This window comes from Paralichthys olivaceus, chromosome 23 (assembly GCF_024713975.1).
Source record: "Paralichthys olivaceus isolate ysfri-2021 chromosome 23, ASM2471397v2, whole genome shotgun sequence".
NCBI classification, from domain to species: domain Eukaryota; kingdom Metazoa; phylum Chordata; class Actinopteri; order Pleuronectiformes; family Paralichthyidae; genus Paralichthys; species Paralichthys olivaceus.
In genome coordinates this window covers 13,774,837-13,789,415 of record NC_091115.1, presented here as the reverse complement: position 1 = coordinate 13,789,415, position 14,579 = coordinate 13,774,837, and the positions used below count along the sequence as shown (strand labels likewise).

The 14,579-nt window shown below is 42.1% G+C and overlaps 1 protein-coding gene across 1 annotated transcript; it reads left to right on the top strand.

The window, feature by feature from the left end:
• The first annotated feature begins 442 nt into the window (after positions 1-442).
• On the top strand, positions 443-12,011 carry slc38a2 (solute carrier family 38 member 2). Its single transcript, XM_069519362.1, has 16 exons — positions 443-800; positions 1,994-2,119; positions 2,212-2,293; positions 2,383-2,498; positions 4,334-4,407; positions 4,493-4,585; positions 4,898-4,973; positions 6,690-6,772; positions 7,003-7,061; positions 7,461-7,622; positions 7,724-7,803; positions 7,930-8,030; positions 9,319-9,443; positions 9,536-9,680; positions 9,773-9,870; positions 9,989-12,011. Exons 2-16 carry the CDS (start codon positions 1,995-1,997, stop codon positions 10,103-10,105), a joined length of 1,536 nt encoding a protein of 511 aa, XP_069375463.1. The 5' UTR covers positions 443-800; position 1,994; the 3' UTR covers positions 10,106-12,011.
• Positions 12,012-14,579: the final 2,568 nt, after the last annotated feature.

Here is a 14,579-nt window from a genome sequence, read left to right as displayed (position 1 = left end):
ATAAAAGGTATTGAATTAAGCTCATTTCCTCTGTGCCTTTTTTATTCTATTTATTTATGAATTGTATTTAGGCTAAAGTAAATCCCTACTCTCATAGGTAGCTGAGTCAAGTACAGAGGGCAGGTGGTGCTCTGTGGTGATCTCAACATGCTGACATACCTCTGTGGGATGAGCTGATTGAGTCGGTATTCAGTGTGTGCATATAAAAGTGATGATAGTCTCTAATGATCATGGATCTGTCATGGAGACATGGCAGTGGAGCAGGTGTTGTAAAACGTACTACAGGATTCCTGCGGTTTCTCCAGTCTCTGGGTCACTGCTGTGTTTGTACACAAAGCCACGGCTCTGAGGAGCGTAAGAGGAGAAAAAAAAGCCTCCTATGGATAAACTCCTCCTCCTCACCCAGAGCTGATGCAATGCTCATCTTTAAAAAGGCTCAGTCCCCACCCCTCCTCCAGCAGAACCAGGGCTTGTTTCCGAACGCATCGCATCTCTGGGAATTTGGTTAGAGAATAAATCTAAATTCTTTTGCTTTTTACGCATCGGTCAGGTTTATTCTAAGACGCCCTTATCGCTTATTTCTTAAACCTGTCGTGTTTTGTTTTCAAATCACATTCTGTCTGGTAACAGGCCTGTATCCATTCATTCGTGTTTTCATTTGGGTTCTTATTTAACGTAAATACACCAAAGGATCAGCAGGTTTTTTGTATCGTGAAGAAAATCGTCCGGACATTTGCTGTCTCTGCTTCTTTTTCTGTCACTGGAAGGATTTCGCAGGCCTCCTGCCACATCTTTGAAAGGTAAGAATGCCGGTGTCTCTTCATCATGTACAGACGGTCAGTAATTACAGGGTGGACGCGGCAATGGCACTGTCACACCAATGCGAGCTTTAGGATGGAAGGAAGGATTTTATATTTTACTTATTTTCCTCATGTTTGGTTTGTGTTCAATTATTAAATTAACAGAAGATGCTGCTGATTATTGTTCAGGCTGGTTAATGAGCATTGAATCCATATGCTGACATGTTAGGTGTGTTTTTCTTTAAAATAAATATACATATTATTTTTTTGGAGTGGCCTGAGGCGTTATTTCTAACCAGGTCAGTCCTGGTCCAGATTAATAAATAATGAGTCTGGTGTGACAGTGGTGCTGCAGTGCTGGACTCATGTCTGGAGGTGGCTGTCACTGTCACACTGACAGGCTGACAAAACACATGACAAAGAAAAGGAGCATGTGTTTTTTGTGTTTTTATATCTTGTCTGCGTGTGTGTATTCATTTGAAATAATCATAACCTAAGCATGGGTCTGTGCGCTCTCAAAGTCTCTGCGCAAAATGGAGAGAGCCATGCCCATAAGGAGACAACACGTGCCATTGTTTCCATCGGAGCCGGCCATGGGAATAATGTCATTAAACTGATCTGGGTTTGCGCCTCTCGGGCTCTGTGTGGGTGGGCATGTGTGCAATTGCCAACCAAACGCAAATTATTATTATTACGATTATTGAATGTCAGATCTACAATAACACCTACCGCTTCATTCTCCTTCATTAAAAGAAGGACAAGGATGTCATGTGTGAGGGAAAATAAAGATTTTATTTCACACTTTCCCTCTGTTTCCGCTGGGAATTGCGCGCAAATTCTGCGGCACTTTAACTGCGTAATTTCTGTCAGTCAGCGTCTGGTGTGTAGCTGAGGTGGTGTCGGGTGGAAACGGATGCCGGTCTGGTATTTTTCCACTGCCGGTGCGTCACCCACTTCCCCCTCCCCTTCCTTCAAAGGAGAAGTCACATGACCCGAGGCGCGCGCATCCATCCTCGCCATAATATTGATTATTCTAAGGGGTAGCGTGAACGCGCACAGCCAGGCACAAGCGGGCTGGGTTGGGAATGCACTGACGCACTGGAGCAGAAATGAGTAAAAGATGAATAATGAATAATGAATTCTAAATAAATATTGTGTTTTTGTTCCTTCTCTTCTGCTCTGATGACTCACAGCATGAAAAACTCAACTGCCAGAACTGAGATGGATTATCTGAACCAGTATCATGAGGAGGACAACAGCAGCTCCAACAGCAATGAGTGCACTTACCAGGACTGTACCAAGAAGGTCGCACTGGGCAGGTGAGGGGCAGGCCGCATCACACATCTGAAAATATCAGGACAAAAGGTTTTAATTTTCATGTCTTTAAATCATTTTCTGTTTCCTTTTAAAGCCAATGCCCTGACATAGACGCAGAGAGTCAAAAGTTCCTCCCTGAACACAACGTGGGGAAGAAGAAGTATGAGACTGAATATGTAAGAGCTCCTCTTATCCACTCAATTTTCTTTTTTAAACAATTTTCACTTTTTTTTTTAAAACTATTAAATCTTTTATTTTTCTACAGCACCAGGGCAACGCCTCCTTCGGCATGTCCGTTTTCAACCTGGGCAATGCCATCATGGGCAGTGGCATCCTGGGTCTGTCCTACGCTATGGCCAACACTGGCATTGCTCTATTTGTGTAAGTTTTTATTCTATTATATATAAAGTGCTATCAAGGTTTTTTTGAGGTATTTATACATTTTAAAAACAGAGCTTTAGAGATGAAAACAAAGAAGTTCATATAAAAAGCATCAAAAAGTCAGATCTTGTACTAATCATGCAGGAATAGAATTCTAACACAAATGGATGCTTAGTCATTTCATAATAAACCTCAGGAAGCGAGCACAGGCAAGTTTGTATTTGTCTATTGTGTCAAGGTTGTGGATCATGATGTACTAACTCAACAGGATGTGTTTTCCCGCCAGCAGCGTGTTTGAGTGTGTGCGTGTGTCAGTTCTGCAGCTGCTTAACCCTGAGCCGTAGATTACACAGGGATCGAAAGGCTACAAATGATCACCTGCGCAGTTTTAGAACTCACTATCAGGTTTGCTGTAGATAAAACTGTAGAGTGTAATGGGAGAAGTTTGCTACTGGGAAAATGCTGTGTTTTTATGAGGGCTCCCTCTGTTGGTTGTCTAGTGCAATTTGGGATCATAATCATGCCAGTTAAAATTGGCTGGAGCCTTATATCATGGGGGAAAATGTAACTTCTTCCTCGAGCACACACAAGCAATCTACAGTCTAAACACACCCTTGGTTTTACTACCAGTCAGGCAGCTCCTCAAAGCACTGATCCCCAATCAGCTTACTCTCTCTGACATCCAATCTGAGGCACTCAGGAGCCAGATATATGTATTTGTACTCAGAGTAGTAAAAATACAAGATACTTCCGGTGCCAACCAAATGGCAGTAGTGTGTCAGTTAGCAAACACAGGGGGTGGCCGGAGAAGCAGCTTAGCCGAGTTAATCCTACTGTATTTGGGCCAGAGTTACATAAAGGGAGCTATCACTTACGCTAGCAGGAGCTCATGAATGGAGCAGAGCCTGGTTCACTGTCAGACAGCAGCTGACCGATCTGAGCCCAACATCTGCAGAAAGTGAGCGGATTACAAGAACCAAACAGCTATTGCTGAATCAGATCCGTATCAAGCTTCATGAGAAATAAAGGAACACAGGTGTCTGATTGCATTTCGAAACAATGTTTGATGCTCTTCACATCAGCAATTACATCTACAAAAACAGGGCCTCTTGCAGAACAAACTGACTCCTGGAAAAGGTCATCCAAAGTATATATTTGTGGAGTCGCAGTGTAAAAAGTGATAAGATATGAACGATCATGAGGTCAGTGGCAGGCACGTGTAGGAAAGCCAAAGGCTCAGAGCACCTGGATTGTGTTATACCAAGAGGAAGTGCTGCGTCTTTACCACACAGGTCTCAAATGACCTGGAGATTATTTTTCCCTGGACTATTAATACCCTGGCGACACAGTGCTTGCGCTGCAGCATCCCAAGGGTGCTAAGAGGATCCCTTACTGGGAGACGCTTTGTCCTTTTGTACAACCCAGCCCATGATGCTCATGACAAACAACGTGCTAAGTGGTGATGCCCTCAAGGTCTTTGTTGATCAGGACGATGAAATGAGATATAATTCCAGATTTCACCGTGGCGGATGATTTGCGAAATGATCTCGTCTTCATGGCAGATCCTCCCAAAAGAGATAAGATTTGAGTCATTCTTACAAGAGAAAATGGTAAAAGACCACCTCCACAACACATACGCTAAATGTCAATGTGTTTGTTTCCCGCAGTCAGGAAAATACATTTGTCTTTGAAATGGCCTTGTTCAACAGGCACGCTCATTCTAAAGATTAGCACATTAAACAGCGCAGCACTTCAGAATTGATCCGTTTCCTCATCATTTGCATCGTGGGTTGTGTGTCAACATTCAGATTAAGATCCTTTTTCTCTTTTTACAGGATTCTCCTCGTGGCTGTTGCCATCTTCTCCTTGTATTCTGTCCACTTGCTGCTGAAGACGGCCAATGAAGGAGGTTTGTCTCTTTCATGTAAATAATCATCCCAATGACGTCTTTAGGATTTCCAAATGCTAAATGTCAATTTCTCTCTTCCTCAAAGGTGCACTTGTGTACGAGCAGCTTGGCTACAAAGCCTTCGGGTTGCCAGGGAAACTCGCCGCTTCCTTCTCAATCACCATGCAGAACATCGGAGGTGAGAGACAGCAAACAATTAATAATAATTCTGTATTTATTCTCCATGAGTTTATTCCACAAGCTAAAACAATGTCACTCTGTATCCAAACTGAGAGAGAGTAAAAAAAAAGAAAAACTGAAAAGTTGGCTGATGTGTGTTTTGAGTAGTCGAGTAGCCTCCAGTAGAAACTTGAGCCATTCTACAAGCATGTGTCAAACTTTTTTTCCTTTCCGTGGAAGAACTCTGCCCCTCAACAAAGACTTATTTTGTTGTGGAGTTACCTACAAGAACACGAGGAAAATATACTAACAGCAAATTTTGTCTTTACAGCCATGTCAAGCTACCTCTACATCGTCAAATATGAGCTGCCCATCGTCATTGAAACCTTACTGGGATCAAGCAATGAGTGAGTAACCAGATATATACAACCAGAAAACACATTTGATCACCTTCAGGTCTGGAAAAGTTGGAAACAAACTGTCACAGTTGCACTGCTCAAAGTGACTTGAGGGGGATGTGTCTTTAAAACAGTCCAAACATTGCTCCACAGCACCACTAGTGGTCAAAAACACTAAAGGATATCCTTCATTTCCTGTAACTTAACAAGATGCACAAATGAGAGAATCACTGTAGTAATTTAATTCTTTTTCACACCTCAAACTGTATTTGGTTATTATAAATAGCAGTTGTATTCCAGTGGAGAAAATAAATAAGAAAACATATTTTCAATGTTCAAATTATTTTTTAAATAAAACCTGATATGAGAATATTGACACTGACTATTGATAACACATATTTCCCACTCAGCTGAACACAGACTGATCATCATAATAATATTCATAATAATCCTAACTCTGCAACAGAGTTTTAACTTTCCATCAAGTGTTTTCAAAGAAACTGTTTGGCAGATCTGCCAGATCGGCCTCTGGCCAAAGAACCATTTCTTCCGTTTAAGCAGCCATCCAGCTCTGACCAGCAGAATATTTGTTTTGCAGCAATGATTGTTCAACCAAATGTCAATACAAACTAGTTTACCCATCTGAAAGGGGATGTTTGTAGAGTCAGGACTGCAAATAGTCTGTGCTTTGGTGAGATTGAGAATGTTTTGGGTTTATATCCCAGCAGAACAATTGAGTTTAAATGACAGAAGCACTCAAGGTGAAGCGGCGCATCAAGCAAACTGGCTTTCTTTTGTTTTTCAAGTGCTGCATGTTGGAGAAGGCGTCTTTGTCCTTCTGTTAGCAGAGGGTTGAAGGGTGGTGGTGGGGAGTCTGTACATTTTTAAAAGGACATTGTTGTCTCCTAATGCGGCCCTTCAAAGAGCCCTTTTAGAAGACGCAGCCCGTGCCGCAGCGAGACAGAGCGCAGAATGAGCTCACCGCAACCTCGCTTTGAGTTTGAAAAATTTATGTGGTCTTGGTCCTCAGAGCTGCTTTGTTGCATCAATTTCTGTAAGAGATGCAGTCATCCTGCTGCACAGGCCAGTTTTCTTTTTTTGCAAATGGTGGTAAAGCTCAGAAGTGACAACACGCGTCAGAGGAGCAGCCGAGAGGTTTGATCAGGCCCGACGCTGCAGGAAAATCAGAGGATGTGAAAGAACATTCTGACAGGAGAGGACATTAAAGGGGATGTTTGCTGCATAGAGCTGTCAGATTTAGAGCCAATTAATATACTGCTGCTGCAGGGTTGCACAGCCAATCATAAATAAAGTATAATCTGACATCTACCTAACATTAAATACACACAATGTACATTGCATACTATAATATTGCGAGGTAAAAAAAGGTTAGATTAAAAAAACATGATGGATTAAATATTTATGAGCTTTTAAAAAAAAAAAAATGAATCTAGAAAAGATAGAACTTAAGTTAGAACTTAATTTCAAAAGTCCAAGTCAAAACAGTTTACAGTTAGTTAGTTAGTTCAACAGTTTCAGACTTTGAGCTCTCTTTGTGTAAAATCTGTTACGTTTATGTTTACACAACACAAGTTACAAAGCAACAGAAATCCTCAGTTACATGATCACTGTTACGTATTAAGATATGTGAATTTAAGGCCTCGCCCTTAACACAGGAGTTATTGACTTATTATCAATGACGCATTGTTCTTCCTTATGTTCCAGGGAGTGGTACACTAACGGAAACTACCTGGTGCTGCTGGTGTCGCTGTTCATTATCCTGCCCCTCTCGCTGCTGAAGAATTTGGGTAAGCTGTATGTGTGTGTTGTGAAAACAGATGCATTTTTAAGTAGGTTGGGATATGGGTCTGTGACGCACTTGCACGTGTCTGTCAGCAACTTCAAAAGAAGTCTTAAAATATTCACGACTCAAAGTCAAGTGATAAAAGGAGAAAAAAGAGCATTCCACGGTTTTAAAATAGAAGCCTCTCATAAAAACAGAAGCTCATGTGTGTGTGTGTTTCGCCTTCCCCCCCAGGTTACCTTGGTTACACCAGTGGTCTGTCCCTGCTTTGCATGGTGTTTTTTCTGATTGTGGTGAGTAAAACACAAACACTGGCACACACATATTTCCTACACAGTCTGTTAGGCACATGAATCAGTCCGCTGTTCTAGATGAGTCAGAGAACACGGTTCAGTTTTTCCATAAAATTCATGGCTCCTTCATGGGACAGTGGGATAGAAAACACTAGAACACAATAAATAAATACAAAACTGAACATTTTCTGCACCGTTGGCACATTTTCCAACTGGATTTGTCCTGACTGTCATCGAAACTGATTTCTCACGGTAGCCTGCTCTCAGTGGAGTATTTGTTCAACCATGATAAATGCAATGTCAAAGGTGCTTAAAAAAGAAAAGTAAAGACAAACTGAAGTTCAGCCCAAAATGTTTGCAGCTTTAGCTGATTAAGACCTCTGCCGGCTTGTCCTTCAGGTGATCATCAAGAAGTTCCAGATCATGTGCCCTCTGCCTGATATCCATGATCTGAACGAAACCATAAGCAAACTGAACATCACCGTGGCCCAAATGAACACTACCGCTGTGGACTACAGCGAGGACTCCTGCACACCCAAATACTTTGTCTTCAACTCACAGGTGAAGATCTTTGACAAGCAAACATCTGGAGGGTTTAGATTTAAATTAAAAGTAGGAAAATCTTATGTAACATGTATGTGTGTCGTTTTTTTCCCGCTCAGACTGTCTACGCTGTTCCCATCCTGACCTTCGCCTTCGTGTGCCACCCGGCCATCCTGCCCATGTACGAGGAGCTGAAAGAGTGAGTGCTTCCAAACTACGGTCCACAGCTGCTGTCTTATCAGCACGTTCCCAGTTTAAACACTTGTGAAGTTATCTCTGAGATGATTGTGTTCTTGTGTCTGAACATCCCCTCTCTCCCAAACAGCCGTTCCCATAGAAAGATGCAGGGCGTTGCCAACGTGTCCTTCCTGTCCATGTTCATCATGTATCTGCTCGCCGCCCTCTTCGGATATCTGACCTTCAACTGTAAGTTTTTTTGTGTCTAACATATGTATTCATATTTAGTTGAGCTGGCACTAACACCGGTGTGAGTGCACAAGCAGTCATTGTCCCCCGAATGCTAAATGTCAGAGCGGATCAATAATCCAAAGTTAAGAGAGAAAGCTTCCAGGTCCAAACTAAATACACAGTAAAAACAAAAACCGCTCAGGACAGGACTGGAGGTCTGTTACGTAAGGGTGTGAAAAAACCTATCTGATGCAGCTGACCAGTGTGCCAGCGTGTTTGTGTTCCTGTTTGTCATAGCTGGAACATCTGAGCGTACGTAGGGAAATGTTCCTGGAAGAACAAAACGGTTGTGTAAAAGCATGACGTAGAGTAGTGACAGACAGACTGCTCTGCAAATAGTTTGGAGCAAGAGATTGAGAAATCACTGTGACGTCTGCCGCTAACCTGTTTGGTGGGAGTTGGGCGACAAAAGGTGCCAGACGATGAGGCCGATCTCACAGAAAGGCATTTAAAGTTGTAGAGGCAACAAATCTAATGTAACTCAGAAAGCAATGATGTGTCACGAGCACACATGTCATGAACAGAGCTAAATATTTCACATTTACAGGGACAAAAAAAAACACTTTCAGTACGCTAATGTTTTCTGACCTGTGTCACAAGAGTCTAAAGCATGTTAGCATCTCTTTCACCGAGTACATAAGAACAGCAGCGCTTTAGCTAACGATGACAATGCTAAAACATTGAGCAGGAGTAATGTTTATCATAGCATTAAACAGGTTAGCATGCCAACATTTGCTAAGTAGCACAAAACACAAAACAAGTTAGCAAAAAAGTTAGCTTGTGGACATCACTCAAAATAAACAATAACAATGCTAGCACGTTAAGCAGATTTACATTCTAGCTGCTGTAATGACTATCATAGCATCTCACAGGTTAGCAGGCTAACATTTGATAAGCAGCACAAAACAAGTTAGCAAAAAAGTTAGCTTGTGGACATTTGATAACAATAACAATGCTAGCACGTCAAGCAGGTTTATCACAGTGTCAAAGATGTTAGCATGCTAACAAAAGAATGTCAACATATTTAGCTGCTCTGACATTTATCATAGCATCTCACAGGTTAGCAGGCTAACATCTGATAATTATCTCTGAACAGAAAGGAATCGATAAGAACTAAAAACTTTGCCTCACCTGTTTCCTCATTCCGTCAGTCTGTGGTCAAAGAAAGTTTTAATAACAGACACAGTGTAGAACTGAACTGTGACCTTGTGAAGTGCTTCCTCTCTAAACTTGTCTGTCCACACAGCACGCGTGGAGCCCGAGCTGCTGCACACCTACTCCAAATTCTTCAAGTCTGACATCATCCTGCTCATCGTCCGCCTGGCCGTGCTGACCGCCGTCACCCTCACCGTCCCTGTGGTGCTCTTCCCCGTAAGTGACAAAGATCGAAGAATTTCAGCCGGTGTTGGCGGAATGCGGTCGGCCATGTTGGTTAACCCCTCAGTTTCTCCCTCTCCCTGTAGATTCGTACCTCCATCAACCAGCACCTGTCCAGCTCCAAGGACTTCAGCTGGGTCCGCCACATTATCATCACCATCGTCCTGCTGGGAGGCACCAACGCCCTGGTCATCTTTGTCCCCACCATCAGGGACATCTTCGGCTTCATCGGTGTGTGCATGTGTGATTATGCCATAGAAAAAAAAATGATCACATGTAAAAATGCTGTGACTAAAATACGAAAAATGTCTTTCCGCACACAGGCGCCTCTGCTGCTGCCATGCTCATCTTCATCCTGCCGTCGGCTTTCTACATCAAACTGGTCAAGAAGGAGTCTATGAAGTCTGTGCAGAAGATCGGGGTAAGGAGTTGGTTCATCTTATCTGCACATACATTCAAGAAAAAAAACATTTGATTGTTGGCTTTGGTCGCTGTGGTTGGACACATAAGCTAAATGTGAAATTGTTTCCTCTACCCAGGCCACCGCCTTCCTCGTGTGCGGCCTCGTGGTCATGATCGGCAGCATGAGCCTCATCATCCTGGACTGGATCCACAACGCCACAGCCAGCGTAGAGACACAAGGCAACGGACACTAGAAACTCCACCTCTGCTGCCGCAGCCAACCGGAGAAGAGGAGGACACTGCCGGTGCTGGACTGCGGCGACCACGCAACCAATGAAGACCCCAACGTAAAAAGAAGAAAAACACAAGAACTCTACTTGATGCTCGGCTTTGACATCCTGAGCAACAGACTATTGCCATTCCAAGAGGATGTATCCAAACTTTGTACAGTATGCTGTTATAGGCCACAAAGATGGTGTTCTTTATTTTATCTCTTTTTATCGTAGCTTCTTTTCATTGTCGTTTTTGCTCGTTTTTACACTTTAATGTTTTTTTGTTGTAGTTATCGGTACAGCTGAAAACAAATATTTGAAGGTGCCTCGTGACAGAAACGACATCGTCATAATGCAGCTCAGGCTCAGGTGCAGCGTTACGTGTGCGCGCAAGTGCAGCTGCGACCTCAGAGCTCGGCAACCGCTTAGTCCTACTGAGAGAAGTACGTGAACCTCCCGAAGATCAACAAGAGGCGAAGGACTTGAACGTTTATCCTCCTCATGGACAATTAAGTTCCTTCCAACATTTGTTCCTTTTCTTTTTTCCTTTTTTTCCTTTGCCAAAAAGCGTATTTGTAAAGCATCTTTGTAAATTGAAAAGCACTTACTGTTTAGCACACTTGTGAAAAACAAAACAAAAACAACAGATTTGTGTTTTCGGGCGAGGCCTACTACACTGCCTGTCAGTGTTTGTACCGAGGCTTTGTGACCTTGCTTGTAGTGTCAGCTTTCCTTGTAAAACATAGTATAAGTCAACAGAACCTGCCTTTTCAAACCCAACACTGGGAGCTGCAGAGTATCTCACACGAGGAACTCGTCTCAAACTGTATTTACTCTTTTCAAACCTGCTGAAGAGCCTGTTGGGATGGCGTGTGCGGCGACACTACTGCTTCGAAAACCTGGAGGCCGCTGAGCCTTCAGTTCCTACTTCCGCTCGACTCCTGTTCAGGGGCGGCAGGGAGGGAAACTGAAAATGTTTTTCTTTATGGGAGAATAGCTTGAATTTGACCACATGCAGTGGTTTTAATGTACCTGTTAAACTTGCAAAAAACGTACAAACAAAAAAAAAAAACCTAAAATGTAGAAGTCATGTGTGCTCTTCAACACTGAGAACCAAACACGTAAAGAGAGAGGAGAGTGTCTTGTCACCATATTTCCAGTGTTTTAGGTACGGTTGCACAGTTTTCTGCTGAGAAAAAAACGATTCACACTGAAGAACTTGAAAGCTCGGCGTGGACTATCTTCCCGTCGAGTCGTGAGCCTCGTGTGCTTCCAACACTAACTTAACACATCACCAAACTGTTATTGTCCAACTTCTATTTATGGAAAAACAGTGAAATCAATGTAATTTAATCTATTTTACTATATTTATATAATATTGTATGTATATATATGTGTATATATATATATGTCTACTGAGTTCAACTGTATATATATGCTTTGTTTTTTTGTTTTATTACTTTTTTCTTTTTTTTTTTTTAAACGATAATGAATTCGAGCTGTAAAACAAAAAGTGCAAAGAACCCGATGCTGGTGAAATTTGCGATGTTGAATTTGCTTCGATGCAAACAAGCTCATGCCGCTCATCTCCATTAAGACTGACTGAATTATCCTGGATCATCCGTCTGTGTCGAGTCTGTGAAAACTGTTACATGTGGAAACTACAGGGAGAGAGGGCAGCAGCAGTCTTTGTTTCCGTTTCGGCCCTTTGATCAACAACCTGTATTAGCAAAACGCTCTGGACGCCCGTGTTGGTTTAGAGAGAACGTGAGCCGTCTCTTGACCTCAAGAGCAAAGAGGGCTTTGCCCACCAGTGTTACACCCTTGTTTCAATGAAACACTATGTATATCCTGTAATTAATGTCCAATTAAAATCAAAGATAATCTATGGCATCGACTGTTGTTGTTCTTTGTGTCCCTTTTTTCTTGAGCAGGGTTTGTGGATGTGGTTTATTGGAGACACTGAGCTAAGCCTGACCAGGTCCTCTGTCATGCAGTGGCAGATTGCTTCATTTTTACCATATTTAACACAAACATCAAAATAATTATTACAGAGAATAAAGGAAAGATACAAATAAATCTTTCCCATTCATTTATAGCAGTTTGATCTTGCTTTTCTGCTTAGACACCAGCAGACCGCCTACCTCTGCCAAGACCACCAGTCTCCTTAGATTCAATCAAGTTGCAGCAAATTACACACACTCATAGAATCTGTCTCCTAAATATGCCTGATTTCTTTCATCAAGATCCATGAACCTTTCCCTGAGAAATCAAGAAAAATGTCAAAAGAAATGGCTCCAAATGTTACAGAAAGTGTTCCAGGCCAAACTGTGTCTTTCTCAGCTTCAGTCCCATCCTGACAAAGTTACAATAATACTGAGTCAACAGTTTCCAGCTGAAAGACAGAGACATACACTAACATAAATATTAGATCCTTGGCAGAGGTGATTAAACCTTTCAGCCTTGTGCATCTTAAACTAATACGTCCATGTTATAACTTCTATATCAAGACTTCCAGCATTAGGACTGAACATGGAGGTACTCTACATATTAGGAAAACATCTCTGTATGTTTTTCCCCTTAATTTTTCCACTGTGGCCTTGACCCTGAACCTGGATCAGCCACCCTCTGTCCAGTTAGACCAGACACAAACTAAAACATGGCCCGTGTCCACATGTCTCTCTCTGAACAGAGTGAACATGTGGTTTTTACGAGGACACCGAGTTAAAAGCGACCTGGACGTTACTCGGTGGATCTGTAGCAGATCCCCCATCAGGATGATCCCTCTACATCTCTGAGTGTATAAAACAAACAGTTGTGGATATTTATATTGTGATTATTACAGATAGACAGACCACGTCATTCCTGCTGGGAACTATTTGTACTTTCTAAAGAATGAGGAAAATCACTTTACCCTAGACAACACTGCCACCTAGTGGTCCCCAGAGGATGCACCCCATCTGGGATAAGATCATTCAACAACCTCTTTTTAGAATTTAACCATTTTACCAGATGACACATTTGTATGACTACTACTCACTATTGTTAAATTAAGTGCAAGTAATAAAGACCTGCTGTGTTTTCTCAGATCCCTGTGATTTATTCTACCAGCTTGTTTAAGCAGCCCCCAAAATACTAGATTCATTGCATCGCTATTGTAAACAAAAAAATCTAATGGTCACATTAGGTCTGAATATCAAAGATTGTTGAATATACAGAATTATAAATGTGAATAAACGCAGGCTTCGCTCACTGAGTATAAACACAAAGCATAGACTGTATAAAGTCTTATATGAAGTTTTTATGTACAGTCCATGACCTCACGCTTACAAGATTTCATTCCAGGGGATTTATATAAACCGGCGTAACTATTCTGCATTGCACAAATGATTACACTCATCAGTCAGTGAGGACAATGGCAAACACACATGCACGACTTCACCCGAGCGGCTGATGGGACAGACGCTCTGGACCGTTCGAAGAAACTGTGATTTCTTTTGCACGTCAAGTGTAAATAACATTCAACATGGCTGTGTTCCATTCAGCTGCTTCAGTTTCAGGCCCCTGGTGCTGCATGCTGGATCTGCCATGGTTTACAGGGGCACTCAAACACCACTCTGTTAGTTGTACAGAGCAAATCTGTGTTGTGGTGTCTGTAGTTCTGCACACACACACAAACTGTTCTTGAATTTATGACTTAACAGATGTGAAGAAATACCCAAGTGCCAAATTATTATACTGAAAAGTGAAGTGAAATAAAGCTTGAAACGCTCTCTCTAAAACTACAGGCGGAGAAAGTTGATATCTTTAGTCTTTCACATAACCAAGCCCAGTGTACTGAGATAAATTCTGACTGGGGTGTTTGTATTTATCAGTTCTGCGTTGGCCAAATAATTTTAAAGCACAACAGAAGCAGAGTTAAATGACCACAAACATATTTAAGACATTCCTAAATGTTTTTGGCCTCGTGCGTAATATTTGAAGATATTTAAGACTTTTTAAAGGCTAGAATTCAGATTATTACATTTCTGGACATTTTAAGACCAAGTAGGGACCATGTACTAGTTCAGAGTGTGGTGACATCATGTTAACCTCCACACACAGGTCCACTGGCCGACAGTCTGAGGAAATGAAATGACCTGTGTTCAGTGGAAAACCGTAGTCGGGCACATTTAGATGTAAATATCTCTGAGATTAACACTCTGTAGTGTAGCAGTGCTCTGACATGCTGTATCTATTTCATGGAAGCTGTTCACTTCATGTCTGGTGGTTGTTTCCTTGGACGATTCAAGAGGCACAGAGACAAACCCTGTGCACAAAACAAAAGTAACACACACGTCACCGGTTGTTTGAGAGGTGATTGTTGGGAAATGCAGTTCACCGGCTCAAAGACGGAGACAAAATGACGGCGCGTCCTCCGGTGAAACGGAGACGTTTGTGACAAACACACGGAGCA

Coding starts and splice junctions, on each gene's coding strand:
- slc38a2 (XM_069519362.1), top strand. CDS start 1,995: ATGAAAAACTCAACTGCCAGAACTGAGATGGATTATCTGAACCAGTAT. Junction 6,773..7,002: donor CTCGCTGCTGAAGAATTTGG/GTAAGCTGTATG, acceptor CTTCCCCCCCAG/GTTACCTTGGTTACACCAGT. Junction 8,031..9,318: donor CGGATATCTGACCTTCAACT/GTAAGTTTTTTT, acceptor CTGTCCACACAG/CACGCGTGGAGCCCGAGCTG.